The sequence below is a fragment of the Mirounga angustirostris genome, unplaced genomic scaffold, assembly GCF_029215605.1.
Source record: "Mirounga angustirostris isolate CCGP_5_RB_7025 unplaced genomic scaffold, mMirAng1.0.hap1 SCAF_3, whole genome shotgun sequence".
NCBI lineage: Eukaryota > Metazoa > Chordata > Mammalia > Carnivora > Phocidae > Mirounga > Mirounga angustirostris.
The window spans coordinates 124,527,304-124,547,062 of NW_026991711.1; the positions used below are offsets into that span (position 1 = coordinate 124,527,304).

General features: G+C 34.4%; 1 protein-coding gene across 21 annotated transcripts in view; it reads right to left on the reverse strand.

Annotated features, from left to right (window-relative positions):
• BAZ2B (bromodomain adjacent to zinc finger domain 2B) overlaps positions 1-19,759 on the reverse strand; it is a 305,426-nt gene that overhangs the window by 46,989 nt on the left and 238,678 nt on the right. For 17 of the 21 annotated variants that reach the window (XM_054506194.2, XM_054506190.2, XM_054506199.2 and 14 more), the window contains 7 exons: positions 18,881-18,925; positions 18,605-18,637; positions 17,299-17,364; positions 5,385-5,525; positions 2,748-3,002; positions 1,129-1,343; positions 185-259 (listed from right to left, as the gene is read on the reverse strand). In XM_054506194.2, the coding sequence (XP_054362169.2) occupies positions 185-259; positions 1,129-1,343; positions 2,748-3,002; positions 5,385-5,525; positions 17,299-17,364; positions 18,605-18,637; positions 18,881-18,925 (830 nt within the window). The remainder of the gene's footprint in view (positions 1-184; positions 260-1,128; positions 1,344-2,747; positions 3,003-5,384; positions 5,526-17,298; positions 17,365-18,604; positions 18,638-18,880; positions 18,926-19,759) is intronic. The other 4 variants (XM_045868790.3, XM_054506195.2, XM_045868789.3 and 1 more) reach the window with 1 other exon arrangement.

A 19,759-nucleotide genomic window follows, 5' to 3' on the forward strand; every position in this document is an offset into this window, starting at 1 on the left:
TTTTGTCCACTGCAAATTCTGACCCTGAGTTTCATTAATTACATACCTCATCTTTATAAAGCTTTACCTTTTGTAATTCTAAGACAAAATAAAGTTGAAATTCTATCTTTCCAACTTGTATGGTTTACAGGGGAACTTGTACAAAGGAAAAACAGTAAACTAATTTTAATAAAACAGGACTTACTTGCGAAGTTTACCTTCTACTACCCACTTATCTCTCCTCAAGTTTGACATATAATCAATGTTCTTGTCAATTTCACTGTCAATGCAAAAATTGGAAGACATAAATTAATCCATTATGTAATACATTAATTTGGTAATAAGTATATTGATGCAGTTTTTGGTAAGTATAAATGATGATTGCCTATGAATAGCAAAAACAATTGAAAATTATATTAATATATTATCCTATCTTAGAGATATATAGAAAACTTAAAATGTCCAGTAATGTAGAAATGCATAGCTCCAAAATATTTGGATTGATCCTTTTCCTACAAAGGTAAAGGACTAAAAGTAACATATTTAAATCTGTAAAATAATAAATAGCAAGAACAAGATGAATGTGGATTTGTTCACCAAATCTTGAAATACTAGAGTGGAGTACTTTGACTCTTAAATGAGATAGTTTTTTTTTTTTAAAAGGACAAATTAATAAATTAATAAGCTAAAAATATTAAGATTGCATTAGTAGATAATAGTAGATAATAAAATAAAAAGTAGCTGGATAAGTCTAGGAATGGCTACTAAGGAAAATCAGGTAGTCATCAATCATTGAAAGACATCAAAAAAAAGAAAAATTCTGGATTCTTTCATTTTTGGCACTACAAGCAAAAAAAAGTATTTTTACATTTCAGTGTATAAATAAATAACAAAATTACTATATAAACAAAACAAGTTACAAAGACTGTATACTGTATGATTCAAATTTTTGTTTCAATAGACTGCAAAGAAATACATTAAAATATTACTAGCAGCAGTCACCTCTGAATGGTGAGATCAAGTATAAATTTAAATTTTTTTGCATTAGTCTGTTACTTCAAAATTTTCGACAAGAAATTTGTATTATTTTGTGATTAGACAAATTCAAAACAGGAAACAATCACCAGAAAAGTCTGGGTATATGCTTACCTCACCACACTCTTACTGCATGCCAGTTCATTGATCAGGAAAGCCAAGACTGAAGCTTTCTGTGCTGGGGTATGAGCCTGAAAAGCTTTGGTTTTCAGGCTTTCAGTAAGTTCAGTTTGTCCACAATGGGCTTCCATAAAAATCTGCAAAATCTCGGAAACATTGTCTCGATTCACACCAACATTTAGCAAATGTTCTCCAAGAGCTGTTTTGGCCTATAAAAGTTTGACATTTTTATCATTATTGATCATAACCATTCATGACATAAAAACAGTAAGATTTTAAAATACGGATATTACCTGATCTAGATATTACTGACAAGGACTTTATTCATATTTTTGATGGAGTGGAGATTAAAAATAGGCAATTGATAGCCAAGTATTTAAGTACTTGTAATCCTTCTATTCCTTCTTCAAGCCCTAGGTTAAAAGTTAATCTCAGGAAACAAACTGAGGGTTGCTGGAGTGGTGGGGGGTGGGAGGGATGGGGTGGCTGGGTGATAGACATTGGGGAGGGTATGTGCTATGGAGAGTGCTGTGAATTGTGTAAGACTGTTGAATTACAGACCTGTACCTCTGAAACAAATAATACATTATATGTTAAAAAAAATAAAAAGAAGATATCAGGAAGGGAAAAATGAAGGGGGGGAAATCAGAGGGGGAGACGAACCATGAGATACGATGGACTCTGAGAAACAAACTGAGGGTTCTAGAGGGGAGGGGGGAAGGGGGATGGGTTAGCCTGGTGATGGGTATTAAAGGCGACATGTATTGAATGGAGCACTGGGTGTTATACGCAAACAATGAATCATGGAACACCACATCAAAAACTAATGATGTAATGTATGGTGACTAACATAACATAATAAAAAAAAAGTTAGGCAGGGAGAATAGTATGTAAACTCATGGGTAGAAATAGTCTATCACACCTTCTTTGACTATAGAGACTATCCTAAGCTTTTCCAGGCTTTATCTAGACATTCTATCAGTGGTAGTGAGGGGTAGGTTCAAGAGCACTACTATTGTGTTCTGGCTGTCTGGTGTCATGGGTTCTATTGCCTGCAATAATAAATGAACAGGGAGATGGAGGAGAAATTAACAGATGCATCTGGAAGCTTCTCACTCTACAATATTATCTATAGCAAGGCTGACCCAAATGTGTACCTTAGTTGAAATTAAGATAAATTTGAACTTATTGGGTATCCACATTAAGAGTCTTCATGTGCTGGTCTATAGGTGCTTTGATCAGCCTCATTATTCACAGTGATTCAGAGAGAACACAGTATAATTTCAGAAGGCACACATAAGTTCTAACTGCTTTATGAATTATGAATTCTGTTTTGTCTCATATCACATGGGTATTTCTTTATATGAGCTTGTTTTTTGTTGACAGCTAGAGGAAAAGAATAATTTGGGAATTATCTATATTCTTAGGCTTTATGAACCAGGTTTTTCTAGGTTTGTACCAATTTAACCTGAAGCAGATCTACACTTAACTTTGTGAGATGTGTAGAAAAAAACTGGATCAATCCATACAATCTTCTGCTAATATGCTAAAGCCAGCTAACAATGCACCAATAGTACAAATTGTAAAAAAACTTACATTTTGTTTTTTTTTACCTTGTATCCTGTAATTAGACCTGGATCACATACAGCAGCCGAGAGGAGCCTCACAAGCAAGTCTTGTACTTCACCCATGCTGTCCCCTATATTTAGCAATCCCTCTTGAAGAACACTCAGGTTTGGAACATCAATATTCACATCAAAGCCCAAAACTTTACCAAAGTTTCGTAAGAACTGCACCACCATGAGACAGTCTGAAAATGTACTTCCAGAGAGAACAAGTCCTGGAATACGAGGCAACTCTGGCAAAGGCTGCACATAAAACAAAATAATAAATAAGTCATTTTAAAGCCATAATTTTATATCTTCTGAAGTAGAAGAAGTTGCTATCTTTCTTTTTCCTGCATCATACCCGTGATTTTCCCTCTGGATTGTAAATCCCCCAGGGGCACACAATACCACAACCCCATGGTATTAAGTATAGATAGGCTCTTGAATGCAAGTCACCAACAGTAAATTTTGGTTGAACCCAACATGAACTGAGATTTCTGCAAAAGAGAACACTGATTTTAACTAACTTACATATTGATAAACATTGGTTTATATGGCTGGAGCAAAAACTAGATAACATAAGAAACATTTCAAAAGTACCTTCCCATGGACGTACTTTAGTGGAGTACTGATTTCTTCTAATGATGGAGACCAATTTATATCTCACGCTACTTTGGGAGCTCAGAAACTAACGGTGTGCATCTGTGGGCTGTTTGGTTGGGCATGGTGGCATTTTTGGCTAATGAATGTGGACACATTACTAGGTCAACATGATCAGAACCCATGACCCTATCAAGAACCCATTTATACTGCAACTAACAATCTTTAGGTTTCCTATATGTAGCGAAACATTAATACTGAGTTTCAATAAAAAAATTAGAAAGGTGTCTCTTTTGCGCCTCCTCAAATATGTTTACATATTAACATTTTAATAAACTGTAGTACTAGTTGTCATAAACATTTTAAAAATTAAGTAAATAGGTAATCTAAATTAAAAATATTATTCTACATGAATGGGACTCAATAATTATATCTTAAACTTTGAGTAGAAAAAAATGTGACTTGTAAGTATTTCTATTTCTCTGAATTTGTCTTGTTCAAAAATGTTCCCCTACCTTTCTTTGACTATAGAGACTATCCTAAGCTGCCTAAGCTAACTAATCAAATACTTTTCTACTAATATTGTATGGAAACACAGAACTATGGATAATAGCTGATACCATACAAATCTTTTATGTTCCTTTTGAAAACCATTTAATTCAGAGACTTTTCCTGAACCCTATCATATGCATACATTTCCATATGACTCTAAAAATGTATTTAACAAAGCTAACAAAAATAAGGCTTAAAATCAACATATATTTGATACAATGCATATGGATTTAAATAAAAATAAAAGATGCAAGGAGATAAAGCTCATTTATGATTAAAAAATATTTGCTCACTATGGGGCTTATTAAATGTGTTAACTAACATATATGCCTATTCTGGGCTTAGGAAATTTTAAACATCCAATTGACTAAAACTAGCATGTATAATTTCATTTTTATTTAAAGGTATTTATGCTAAGTAACTAAATGGAATATTAATATAATTACATCCTCACTGGAGTATTAAAAGTTTGCTTTAAGTACTTTAGAAGAGAGCTTACACAGATTAAGAGATGATCATTATTTGTATATCAGATTAATATGACTTATAAATAAATATAGATGCTATTGATCAAGTATAATAATATATTATTGATATAGTATCATAGAGATGATATGCACCATTAATATAATTTTTGAGAAATACCATCTTCTTAGAGTCAAACATAATAGATTTCTACTCATAAGTATATGAAATCATGCCAGATACCAATATTATTTGGCTCTTTGCAAATTTCTACTTTTATATATTTTAGCCACATTACATGTCTGTGAAGCATGATGGAAGAGAAAACACATATGAAGTACTGTGGTTGGATATACTTCTTGGCTTTCGAGATGATAAGCGTATGGACTCTGGAATTTAACAAACTGGAGACTGAATCCAAATTGCCACTTATTAGCAGTGTAATCTTGGGCAAGTTCCTTAACCTCTTTGTGTCTCAGTTTTCCCATCTGTAAATGGGCATAAATACCAGTTCCCCAGGACTACGGTGAGGATTAAACGAGAGAATTCATCTGAAGCACCTAGCATAGTGCCTGGCATGTAGTAAACATACTCAATAAAAGTTAGCTACACTCACTAAAGCATTGAAGGAGGTTGTAGATTATAAACCTTCACTTATTTAAATATCTACGGGTGTGCGGTGAGGAGTTGGAGCTTTCCGTACCTAAATGCCTGGGAGGAACCAAATGACATATAGAAATCCTATCCATTTCTCTAATTCATCTTTGCAGAGTTCCTCAGTATTTCTACTTCAATTTAAAAAGGTTTACATGCTCCACTTAGGTATTAAGAAGTGTCATTATTGGCATAGGAGCTCTGGAGAGGTTTATTGGTGGCCATTCAGGAAAGGCAGCTAGACCTTGACTTGGAAACCCACTGCTCTGGTTAAAAATAAAAGGCTTTCATAATGGCAACTCTGGCAAAGGAATCAGGTGAGACACAGGAAAAATTAAACTTATTAAAGAGATGTTTCACATGATAAGTTACCTTTTGGTCTGCTAAGCACATATCTTCATTAGGCTTCTTTAGTTCCTTTGCCATTTCCAATTCCAATCTTCGTTGCTCTAGTTTACGTTCTTTATTTAATCTTTTCTCATCACGTTTTTCTTGCTTCAACCGTTCTTTTTCCTTAAAAAGAAAACCAAGTCCAACAGACTCTTTAGTCACTGTTATGTGTTTGAAAACTCTCCAGTTAAAAATTTAAAAAGTTATCAAAGGGTTATTATTTCCATGAACAGAATTATCTTAGGAGATTTAGGAATAGACTTGGAACTACATAGAAACAATGACTTATTTTCACCCTTTGAGTTTTAAAATAATCTTATGACTCTGTATGTGTGTGTGTTTGTATTTTCAATATCAGACTCAACTCAGATTATTCTATTATTCAAAATTTATTCAATCCTTCCCCAGGTTACAATATGAGAATAAAATACTTATTAATAAAAGCAGATATATAAAAGGCACATGGGTAATTATTTATAAAATACAGTTAGCTAGTATTAACACAATTTTTTGTGTAGCTCCAGGAAGCAAGGGAGGATTTACAGCATGAATGTGGAAGCAACATGCTTGAATTTGCAAAAGCAGTTCTTCCAATTAACTAGTCTTAAGATAGCACCTGTGACGAAACCAAAATATTATTTGCCACCATAAACAACATTTAAGAGAATGTAAAATGGATTCTGAAGGTAATTCCAAAAGCATTAAAAAAATATTTTCAGTAATGGCAGCAATATGGAAATAATTATCCTGTCTCCCTGTTGTAGGGGACAACACTCTGCTGGAAGAAGTCAAGAGATTCTCTACAGTTAATAGTAGTGTCAGACCTCAAATACAATTCTAACTTAGATGAGAAATAACAGTGGAATCATTAGGCAGTTCTAACCTATTACCTCACACCTTTGACACATTAATGATGGGTTTACTTTTATAAAGCTGGTCATGTCTCTTCATTGATTAAAAATCTTTCAATTTTCTTTATTTTTATCAAAATAAAGTCCAACTCCTTACTTCTGAATTCAAAACTCTTTTTTTTTTTCAATCTTATCTCCCATTTTTGTATTCTATGTAGATTTAGTCAACCTATTTGCTATTCCTGATGAACATCTTATTTCCTCACCTCCTTATATTGGTGCACTCCAAGCAGGAAGGTCATTACTCCCATCTAGTGGATCTTAATCTTATTTAAGCACTACCACCTCCTCCTTAGTACCAATTTCTTTTTTTTTTTTAAAGATTTTATTTATTTATTTGATAGAGAGAGAGACAGCGAGAGAGGGAACACAAGCAGGGGGAGTGGGAGAGGGAGAAGCAGGCCTCCCGCTGAGCAGGGAGCCCGATGCGGGGCTCGATCCCAGGACCCTGGGATCATGACCCAAGCCGAAGGCAGACGCTTAACGACTGAGCCATCCAGGCGCCCCAGTACCAATTTCTCTTAATTCTCATAGCTCTAATTATATTATTATATTATATTATATTATAATTTTAACATTGCACTTATTGCTTCCTGTATATATTAGCATTTTTGCCCATTTTCTAGCTATCTCTGTTTCAATTACCATGGCAAAGAGAGCATACTGACTGCTGCGGGAGGGCATGCCACAGGGGAGACACAGAGGAGAGGATCTTCCAGGCAGAGTAGAGAAAGCGCAGTGTATTTGAGAAACTGCTACTAGTGTCACGAGTGGGGTGTAGGTTGCAGGTTGAGCAGCTGCTGCGTATCATGATACAAAGCTAGAGATCAGGTCATGAGAGCCTTTTTATATGACATTCTCAAGTCACGGCTCATTGTTATACAACCTCTAAATTTCTGGGTTACTGATTCATAAGACATTTGGGAGGAAAATGATTCAGAAGCTATATTGTGAGATTATTGACACCCAAAAAGTGCTACAATCAATCTTATTAATCATAAACTAAAAGCAGTTTCTGAGGGTCTAATGACATAAAATATACACAATTAACATGCAACATTCCCACAATGCAGTATAGATTTTCAAATCAAATTATCATTGGTAGAACATTTTTTCCCCAGAATTGGATTTTCAATTTATAAACACATGAATTTTGCTCTAAGAATTCTTCCAAGGAAGAGAAAACATTTTGGTCACTTACCAGAATAATGAATTACAATCACCAACAGAAAAAAACAAATCTCTTATAGATTTCAAAGTAGCTGGTGTAAATTTTTCTACCATATAGGACTAACCCAGAATTCTTAATGATGTTCATAATAATAATTACAAAAATAATAATTGAGACTACTAGTCACTAAAACTGCTGAAAATGGTTACCATTTCTTTTCAAAAAGAGAGAAAGGACATGTATGACATTAACGCTCTCTTCACTGTGCCAACTTCACTTTTATGGCAATCTGGGGGTACATAATACTTCAGGGATATGCAGACAATGGGTTAGAGTGCATTTAACATCATGGGGTAAATATGGCTTATATTCTTGGATACCATTTTTAGCTAGTGATAGGCAATATTTTTACAGTTAAAAGCATGGTTATAGTATGGCCTGGAGAGTAAAATGACATCAATTTTTAGGATAAAATGAAGATTTCCAAGAAATCTTAGAAATTTGTAGGACCTTTATTACTTAAAGACAAGCATCCATTCTTGTCTTGAAGTATTAGGGATACCTCAAAGGAAACACGAAGTCTCTAAATGTAGTAAATTTGGTGAATTTACTCATTTATTTAATGAACTTTAATGAATTGTATAAGACAAGATAACTCTCAAAGAACTAGAGCTTCTGGGTCCCCTCAACAATCAACTAATATTTAAAATGGTATATAAAGACAGTCACAATCTAGCCCCACACAAGTTTTGGTCTCATATGTCATGATTCTCAGTGAATTTTCCATGCTCTAGTTACATTGTGTGATACACCTGTGTTGAGAAGACAGTGTAACCAGTTTGAGGCATTGCCTCATGATGAAGATGATGAAAAAGGACAAGGAGGAGGATGGGGAGGAAGACGAGGAGTACAGACAAGAGGAGGAGACAGAGGAGAAGGAGAAAAGCAACAAAGCCAAGACAGGGGCATACACAAGGTGAAAACTGATCAACCCCCTCTTTGCACCTTCCTCCTCTCTGCCCGTAGGTCATACTGAGTTACAACACTGTACCTTTGTATACGCCATTTCCTCTGCCTGGAATGCAGAACCTCTCTTCCTTAGCCCAGAAATAAAGCCTGCTTTTATTCTTCTCGTAAGTGCTTGAGGCATTTTAATATTTCTCTTTTTTCTTTTGAGCTTCCACATAACTTATATTATTTATTGCACTGTGGGACAATTATTTGTCTAAAGTTGATCTCTTCCACTTTAGTGTAAGCTTCTAGAGGTCAGAGGAATAAACTTACTCACCTGTTTCTTTACGGGCCTATTCAATTCCCAGCAGTACAATTTGCCAGACACTTCAAGGAAGTTTTTAACAATTTTATTTTTCTCCCTATCAAGCCTGTATCAGTTCAACTTTCCTCTCCCACTGGTCTCAATGTTGTTCTTATTTCCAACTACAATAGTTGTCATATGTCTTTAACAGAAATATTTGGTGTGCATATATAAAAATTATTTAAGCATTTATTCATTGGCTGAATGATTAATTCCACAAATGCCATATAAATAACGATAGATTAACATTTGTACTAGTCATTAAACATATTCAATAGCTGATTTTTTTCTCAACTTTTTTTTTTATTCTGTGGACAGACATAATTGATGTCTTCTATTTTCAATTATACACAAACCTTGTAGCCAAAAGCAGAGTTTAATACATTTATTAATAATATTCAAGTTATATTTGGGAATTTAAAAATATCTAAGATATATTTCTCACATCTACTCCAGCATTATTAAGCTCTTAATCATTTTAACTGCATACACTACGATTTGATGTGTTTGCAAATACACCGTCCCCATATCAAAATTAAATAGACTTATTATCTGGTAATTTTTTCCAGAAACTAAAGTTTAAAGTGGCAGTACTATTTTAGGCCAAATTTGAAGATGTTTAAACTGTGTAGTATTCTCTCTTCTAGATTTGGTATACTATTTGAAAGAGCAATATTTACCAACTTTTCACCTAAGCCTTTTTTTTTTTAAGATTTTATTTATTCATTTGAAAGGGAGAGAGACAGAGAGTGCACAAGCAGAGGGAGAGGCAGAGGGAGAGGGAGAAGCAGACTCCCTGCTGAGCTGGGAGCTCGACATGGGGCTTGATCCCAGGACCTGGAGATCATGACCTGAGCCCAAGGCGGATGCTTAACCATCTGAGCCACCCAGGCACCCCACACCTAAGCCTTTCCTTGACAAATTAAGTTACCATGTTTTATCCTACACTTAATTTCTGTAATAGCATGGTTTTTTAAAGATTTAATTAATTAATTAATTTAGAAAGAGAGAGTGCATGTGTGCACGTGCACAAGTTGGGGGAGGGGCAAGAGGAGAGGGAGAGAGCAGACTCCAAGCACAGTGTGGAGCCAACGCAGGGTTCGATTCCATGAACTGGAGATCATGACCTGAGCTGAAACCAAGAGTGGAAGCCCAAGTGACTGAGCCACCCAGGCACCCCTATAATATTATGTTTTGTTGTTATGTCAAATACTAGGATTTCACAATGGAACTTTCTCGTTTTGTAAGGTCAATTCACAACAAACCTTTGATGTACCAGAGAAGACTTATGAAACCTATCATAATATGAAAGGAATGTTAAAACATATTTTACATTAACAATGGTTAAATTTCAGGGCAATAACTTAGATTGCCTACAAATGACTACAAAATATAGCTCCTGACTATATTTTAGATTGACTGTCAAAAATGACAAGCATTTAGTATGTCTCCTCTTAAATTTTTTTGGCCTTCATAACCCCATATTCTCCAGTTTTCTAGATGTAGAAATTCTTGAAGTAAATGAATTCTCGGAATATAAGTCATTTATAATAAAATATCTTTTTAATCATCTTAATTACAGTAATGGAATTTTCCATATCAAAATATGACTAATATTTTAGTTAAGAAGTCATTTAAATTTCATTTCAAAGTTGAAACACCTTTTGATAGCAAATGCATTAAATTTAGATTATCCTAAACAGCCCAAAATACAGAGGGTGAAAATTTCAAAACCAGTTTTTTACTCACACAAAAAGATTACTTTAGGGGCTCTCAAGGCATAAATGACAGTATTTCCAGAAATCTATAGCATAATAATAAATGTATGAAATGAATTTATTCTATTTTAGAATCATAGAAGTTTAAAAACCAGTGAATGTGGTAGAATGACCTGTTATTGTAAACTTTTACAACTTATCAGACTGCAAAACAAGACATTTTTAAGAGACAATGTTGCAAAGATGCCTTACTTTTTTTGCTTTTTATGATTCTACTGCGTCTCTTAGGTCTTTGTTCTGGGCATAATTAGGAGAATACATTTCTTTTGACAGCAACTTGTACTTAAATTTCAAAGACATAAATATAATTTAAGAGACACAGGTTTACCTCAGAGTGCAGGAAGAATACAAAAATAAATAAGATTAATAATACAAGTCATTTATAGAAGACATATATAAAGATTAAAAGTAATACTGTTTTACGGTAACACTGAATATGCATAGAACAATCGGTAATTTTTTTTAAAGGGACTATTTTTACATTTAAAATATTATGAAAATTAAGTTTAAACAAATGAAAAAATTACGAATCACATGATGAAGAGAGAGACCTTTACATTTTATTTATTTATTTTTAAAGATTTTATTTATTTATTTGACAGAGAGAGACACAGCAAGAGAGGGAACACAAGCGGGGGGAGTGGGAGAGGGAGAAGCAGGCTTCCCGCAGAGCAGGGAGCCCGATGCTGGGCTCCATCCTAGGACCCTGGGATCATGACCTGAGCTGAAGGCAGACGCTTAATGACTGAGCCACTCAGGCACCCCTACATTTTATATTTTAATAAAAATTTTATTTTATAGGTATAATATTTAAAAAGAATCAAACCTCCCAGTTATTGTATTTTCTTAAAATTTCCCAAAGTATTATAGAAGTCTGGACTTACTTTAGATTATGTATCTAATACTGTGTAGATAGCTGCTATAAATGTCTCCTAAATTAAAATTAATATTGTTAATCATTCTTGAGTCAGATAATCAGAGATTTTAATATACCTAAATTAAATTGATAATAACCTTTCAAAAATTGACTTTGTTTATGGAACATTTAACATTTTATCATATAGTTAATATAAAATCACTTTATATGTTTTTAGAGTATTTAACTTTAAAATTAAAGTACATTATAAGTACACTGTATAAATACAATATTACAAGGATGCCACAGAAGTATATTTACTATGTCTTCAACTGAACAATGGGTTTGCTTAAACAAAACCATCTACGTGCACAATTCTACTTATTTTCATTTTTCACTAACTAATGATTAATATAAATATAGGATTATAAAATAGTCTCATGACTTGAATCATGGATGGGGAGGGGTTACATATTTTTTCTGCTTTCAAATTGTTTATTAGATGACTTCTGAAACCTGAACTACTCTCTTCTATTTTATGGTTTTGTCTCCTAAAGTGCTGACAGAGTCATTCTGTGATAGCTGTATATTTAACAACCTTTTGTAGTTTATTGATCCTTGGAGGGAGACATATAAAAGACTCTGATGATTACTACGGTTGATTATTCAGTTAATATGAGTATAGTGATTATAAATTTGTGACTGGTGTGGTTTACAGTTCTTATAAATGAAAGAGGAGATTTTGAACTACTTTGTCACATTGCTTTAACCAACCTGTTTCTAGTGCTTAGTAATAATGAAAGCAGATGTGTCTCATATTATATTTGAATTATACTAGGAAATAAGCCTTTTTTATTCATGAGACTAACTATTCTTTCCGACATTTTCTTACAAAAATATTTATGAACTATGATGATATAGTAATGATCCTTTAAAATTAATAAGAGAAATAACAAGTAAGGCAATTTATGTAAGTCTGAATATTCTTACTAATTATAGGGTTTTTTTTTAAGATTTTTATTTATTTATGGGGTGGGGGAGAGAGCATGAGCAGGGGGGAGGGGCAGAGGGAGAGGAAGAAGGAGACTCCCCGCTGAGTAGGGAATCTGATGCACCCTCCCCCCCGCCCCCGCCCCCAATCCCAGGACCCTGGGATCATGACCTGAGCTGAAGGCAGATGCTTAACCAACTGAGCCAACCAGGTGCCGCCCTACTAATTATAGATTTATAAAACAGAAAAAATACAGAAATTGGGATTATTTTAGTAAAAATTTATTGAGTTAATTCTAAATCAGAAAGATCAGTGTAGTGTACACAGAGTAACATAAAAGTGGTGTTTGTATTACCATCTTACTTTGATAGATATGGGGAGGTTCTTGGAATAATTTCAGATATTAAAGGAAATTTTTAGTTAACAAGGTGAAAGCTACTTATTTTTTTAACCTCATTAGTTCTTTAAATATTATTCATAGTATTTTTGTTTACCTTCTCTATTTTTCTTTCTTCACAATCTAATAATTAAATGTTGAAGGTACTGAAAGTTAGAATCAAGGGTTACATATAGGCAAGTTCAGAATTTTTAGTTGGTCCTGCCTAGGTATCATGTGGCTTTAACTTTACAATAAAGTTTGTTTTCTTAATAGTTAATAACAGAAAAAAAATTATAGGTAATAGGACATAGAATATGAAGCCAAGATATGCCCATTACACTAGTTACATCTTTTACATGTTAAGTAATAAGGAAATGGACAAGTGCATATAGCAATATTTTGTTAATATTCATAGAGGTGGCACGTTGATACAAAGATTTGGTGAAAGTTTGGATTGCCAGTAAAAACACATGCCTAATTACTCCCTGTTTATACTGTAAATTTTTATCTCTGATATGATAAAAAAATCATCATTATTATTTTTGTTTTTCCTGAAGTATCTAATCTAATGCTGTGCACAAAATAGTAGTTTAAGAAGTTAAAAAAATAAAATCCTAGTTGATCACAGATCTGTAGGTACCATTCAAGAGAGGAACACAATTTAAAATCAGAATAACTGGTAAAATTATCTAGTCTTGTTCACAAGTCTATAGTTATCAGAGGATAACAACATTTTAAGAGCTCAGTTTTACCCGTGGGGTTCTCTTAAACATTCCAATAAAGGATTGCTTGTGACATATGTCATTTTAAATAATAGTTCCTTAAATGTCTAACTTTAAGAAAACCACCTAGAGTAAAATATTTTATTATTACATAAAGAAAATTATATAGAAAGAAAACATAATAATGTATTCATTCTTTTTTTTTTTTTTTAAGATTTTATTTGACAGAGAGAGACACAGCGAGGGAGGGAACACAAGCAGGGGGAGTGGGAGAGGGAGAAGCAGGCTTCCCGCTGAGCAGGGAGCCCGATGGAGGGGGCTCGATCCCAGGACCTAGGGACCATGACCTGAGCCGAGGGCAGACGCTTAACAACTGAGCCACCTAGGCGCCCCAAATGTATTCATTCTTTAATGATATTTTTATCACCAATTGGTTTAACTGCCATTTTCATTTTAACTCATTCATTCATTCATTCATTCAACTACAATTTTCTAAGCTCCAACTATATACCTGTGTCTATAGTGGTAGACAAGACAGACAAGAGTCCTGTCCTCAAAGATCTTACATCCTGGGAGGAAGCAGACCATAAACAACCGTAAAATAAATAAGATAAAGGAATGGAGTTCCAGAGGTGAGGTAAAATAAAAGGCAAAATTAGGTGTTCTGGGAAGGCCTCTTTGACAAGTTAACATTTGATCTATAACTAAACAACAAATAAGAACCACTCAAATATTTGGTGGAAGAACAGCAATGGTAAAGACCCTCTGTTTAGGATAATAAAAAAACAAAAATGACCGGAATATAGTACTCTTTTAAGAGACAAATTGTATGAGGTAAAGTTGAAGTGACAGGTGGAGGTCAGAGCATGTGGGACTGCTTTGTCATGGTGAGGAATTTGGACTTTATTACAATTGCAAGGAGAAGCCAATGGATAGTGTTAAGATGTAACCTGGTTTACTTTCTGAAAAGATCACTCTGGCTGCTCTGTGGAGAACACATAGGGAGTGCAGAGGAAAACAAGAATGAAAACAAGTAAAGGGAGGTTATGTTATTACTTTATACACACACACACATACACACATTTTTCTTTTTCTTTTTTTTTTTGTTTAATATTTTGGCATGGTTGCCTTGACATTCCTTTTCTTTTCTTTTTAAGATTTTATTTATTTATTTGAGAAAGAGAGAATGAGAGACAGAGAGCACGAGAGGGAAGAGGGTCAGAGGGAGAAGCAGACCCCCCGCCGAGCAGGGAGCCCGATGCGGGACTCGATCCAGGGACTCCAGGATCATGACCTGAACCAAAGGCAGGGGCTCAACCAACTGAGCCACCCAGGCGCCCTTGACATTCCTTTCCTAATTACTTAATGCTTGATGTGGGCAGCCCAATCAGGAATGTGTATTGCCTCAATATAGGTGCTTTCGTTTTTAGTTCCTTCTCACTTTATCTGATACCTATTTTTATTTTTTGAAGTACTTCAGATAGAAGGGTGAATACTGTGTAGGTTACTCATGTTTCTTTTTTCTGAGGATGAATGAGCTAGGAGAGGGAGAGCTGTACTTGGTTTCTCATATCCCTTTCCAAGTTTTATTGGAACTGATGTACCTGGTTTGCTTTATCTAGTCAAAGGTAAATCTTTTTTCCCATGAAAGGTGCTCTTGGCCTTTTGTGGCTTCTTAGAAGGTTTAATTTTAATTATCTTCATTTATCCTGTGGCTGCTATCTTTCACTCAAACCAGATCTTGCCCACCTCTCTTCAGCAGCTTTTCTTACTCTCCTAGGCAATTGGAAATATGAAAAACCAATGGAAGAGGTCATGCCTTTGGGGCTTTGGGCACCTTTTAATTTTAATTTTAATTAAATCTGGGCATTTACTCTCTTTGATGATCTTACTCTTACTCTTGGGTTCTCCCCTTCTACTAAATTCTAGTATATCTGGAGATATGCTCTGGGTTATTGTCATTATTGTGCCTCTCTTTAGCTTTCCTCCCCATCAGGAAAAATCAGAATGGCAGGCCCTGGCTTTTTTTTAGTCCTCTGCAAAGAAGTATACTTGGTAGAAAGGAACTTGTCTCTTGAGGGATTTTCTAGGTATTTTTCCTGAGTTGTTCCTTCAGTTTCCATTGCTCCATATTGGAGGTAATTAGGTTGAGCTTTTAATTAATCCCCTTTCCTACCTCTCCCACTGCCATACTGCTTTTAGAAGGGAACAGAGATAACAGCCACTCCAGTTCTCAGAATCTGTTGCATTTCTCTTTCTCTGCTTGTCATTTTTCAGAGATTATGGTTATAAACCACACATAGACTCTCTGTTATGTTAGGTGTAAAGGCTGTCAGTGGGCCTGGATAATTAACAGGTTTGGAAGAAAAGACAGTAAGAAAAATGTTAAGGCAAAACTTCCATGAAATTTAGGAGAGTCACAAGAAGTGATTGCTAGAAGAAGCTTTAGAGGTAATCTATGTTAGTAGTTCCCAACCTGGCTATGCATCTTGCTAGGCCCACTCTACACAGCAAACACATGCAGAGTGATAAGGAACTATAAGCACTGGGTGGCGCTACGCTTTGTTCCAGAAACTTCACACATGCCCTCATACAGATATACACCCAGTTAATCATCACTACAAAATGAAATAGGAACTGGTATCATCTCTATTTTATGGATGAAAAATTTGAATCGCAGACAGGTGAAATAACTTGCCTAAGGTCATACAGCTGGAAAGCACTGAAACCAGAATTCAAATCCAGGTGACTGGGATACAGTGTTCAGATTACTTTTTTTTTTTTTTATGTCCAGGTTCCTAAGCAATATACTTTTGTCTCTCTATATTAGAAATCTATAATGATAGTTTAAGCCAGAGCTGAGGCCAAAATACTGAAATACAGGCCTCTCCAACTTCCAGACCGAACTGTTATTTTTATTAATTCTCATTTATTAAATGTTTATCTCAGTTGATAATCTTATAATCCAAGGAGGTAAGTATCATTATCTCAATTTAAAAGAAGAAATAACCTTTAACTAACGAGAATTTAAATAAAAATCTGAAACAAAAAAACAGAAGGAGAGGAGGGAAGGAAGAAGGAAGGAAGAAGGAAGGAAGGAAAGAAGGAAGGAAGAAAGGAAAGAAGGAAGGAAGAAAGGAAGAAAGAAGCAATTGAGCCTCAAGAGGTAAAGCAAGTTGGTTCAGAGTCAGTATGGGAATTCTGAGTCTCTCACACTCCAATGCCCTGGATATCATGGCCATACTTCTATTCAACTGGTTTTAATACACAATGCATTCCTTTGTAATATATATTTTAACCTTTAATTGCTTTCTATTACATTCCAAATAAGCTCATTTTGACCTATTTCAATAATTTCCTTATTCTGAATTATCTGTTAAAAGTCTATTTTAAGGAAAGTACTTAAGCCCAATTTTACAAATAGAACAGTAAAGAATAATTCTGAAGGCAGAAGTCCATGGTTGGACTGACTGGTATTTCAGTTAGGACACACAGGACTTGTTTAGGCATGCTGTAATATTAAACTTTTATCCAAGCAAATACCATTCACTACATTAAAAAAAGATAATTAAAATCTCAGCCAAGAAAATTAACACATAGATTGGAATCCTTCCTACATTCTTTTATGTTCTGACAGTTATTACTTTTAATATTTGGCTTGCTTGTGAAAGCCAGTGAGCCATGACAAACCTATACTATGAAAAATTTATATTTAGAAAAACCAATGCTTTAGGAAAAAATACTAATATTTTTTTCTAGAAACATGCACTTACTTCTGCTTTTTTACGAGCTTCCATAGCTTTCATAAGCATCATATGTTGTCTCCTTCTCTCTCGTTCCTATTAGGCCAGATAAAATTAGGAAAATAACTATAATTATAGTTTGATTTTGAAATGGAAAAACAAAACAAAACAAAACAAAACTCAGTATAGCATGTTTAGCATTTATAGACAAGTCACAGTAAATACTAAATATAAGACAAGAATGGCCAGTCTGTGCATGTTTTAGTTCAGGTTTAGAAAGCAAATACAAGAACAATCAAAAGCAAAAAGGTAAAGCAATGAACATGGAGACAGTGTAAACAGAAGCATACAAGATTTACTTATGGTCAGTTGTGATGCTCCTTCAAAAGCTGGCAGAACAAAAAGCATAATGGTTGGCTGGAACAGGTCAGTTACCTTACATCTGCTATTAGAAAAACCACAAATATGTACTATAGGCCAATCAAGCTAAAGGTTGTATTGTTCTTGAATTTTTAGGTCAGGTAGAAATTGATTTATAATCACTTCCACTTCACAGTTTTAGAATTAAGTTATTTTTATTTCAAGCACACTATTGTTTTGTAAATTCAATAGGCCACCAACAAATTAGAAATATATATATTTTTAGAGCTTTTATACCAATTTAGTTAAACTAGTTGTGGTTCACAAACCAACACCAGTGAAATGGGATATTCCTGTTTACTGATGTCTGCCACTTGATGCGCTATTAAAGACCATAAAAGCTGCACCATGGGCTAATAAATGGAATCTAAAAGGCACAGTATGAAAATAAGGTAGGCACTAGTTTTGATCATCTCATTTTATTTTAAAATTAAAAAAATCACAGTTATATCTAATGAATTCATTTTGTTTAAACGTATTTGGTCCCCCCAAAGGGATATTTCTAAAATTATTTCCAAAATTTTGTCTATAAAACCAGAATAGATTTCATATTCTCTCATCAACCTAACTCAAAATTCCCATTGTGTTCAATGGCAGTTTTGCACCTAGAATGATGGGAGAATATGGGTCAATGTCGCATCTAACTGTACAGTGATTCAACTTTCATCGTGACATCAGTAATGTAAAGTTTTAGACGGCAGCCTTATATAAGGCTTGCAAAATTCAATTAGCGATCTTGGAGTTGTTTCATACTTCTTGACGGACAGACAAGCAGATGTATGCAATGCACTGTGCTGTAAAGCCATGCAGCAGTATGTAATATGACAGCAGCCAGTGCTACGCTGTATGCATTGCTATGACAACCATATCACAACCAAATCACAATGCGGTGTTAGATGTACAAAAATAAACATACCCATACCATATCTAGTCTATGCCTCTCCAACTCCTGGTAGAAAGAGTTGGCACAACATTATGAAACAGAAATCACAGAGTCATGAAACCAATTTTTAACCCCCCAAAAGACACCAATACCAAAGCAAGGCAATAAACCGTAAGATGAAGGAAAAACGTAAGCAGGAATTACTTTGGAAACTTTTAAGAAAACATTTTGAAGATTTTCCCCAAAATAGACTTAAGAAAAATTATAAAACGTACATTTCAACAACTGTATAACTATATGTATACAGACCTGATGCTTCAGAAGAACAGCTTGTTGTCTTCTCATTTCTTTTTCCTTAAAAATAAGAAACTCTTAATATATAATTCTTAGAGAAGATTTAGAACACAGTACAAGTATTAAAAGTTCCTTTTCTGAGACTCTATAATCTTCCATTAGGTCGAGCCACATGGAATTGCAAATATTTGATCATTTTTTACTTACATAGTGGCAATTTCATATGCTCCTACTTAATACAGAAAGATTAGGCGATAGAAGCAAGGATCTTATTCAGTAGCCATTTAAACTTAAAATTCAATAACCTAATAGCATATTTCAATGGCACATTTGCTGAACTGACTAGCTAAATGGTCAGAGCATATCAGATACAATTGATACATGTATCTTTAAAACTATTTTAATACATTATATAGAACCCTCAAATCCAGCTGATTAGAACTCTCTCCACTCTGAACATAAATTCCCAAATATACTGTATTGTACCTTAACAGCATCCATACATTTCTGTGCACTATCTATGAATGAAAGTAACAACAGACTGAGATCAGTGTAAGATTTTCACGCTCAGCTATAATTCAAGGGCACTACCCCAAGGGGGCGGGGCTTAATGCAAGCAATTCTACAAATGTCATCAATTTAAATATTCTTATAAAGATAAAAATCTAGATGATATTAAGGGAAGTGATGAAAAGGGGTAGAAATCTAAAGAAAAAATAAGAGAGTCAATGTAGAAAAGGTAACTAACAGTTCCCTGGCTTTACAGGATATAATTGTGTCTGTTTCCGAAACCAGTAGGATCACTCAGCTGCCCTCTTTCAGTAATTAATTATGAGAAAAAGTGGAAGGTGAGGGGTAGAATGTGTGTGTGTGGTTGGGGGGGTCCAACTCTAA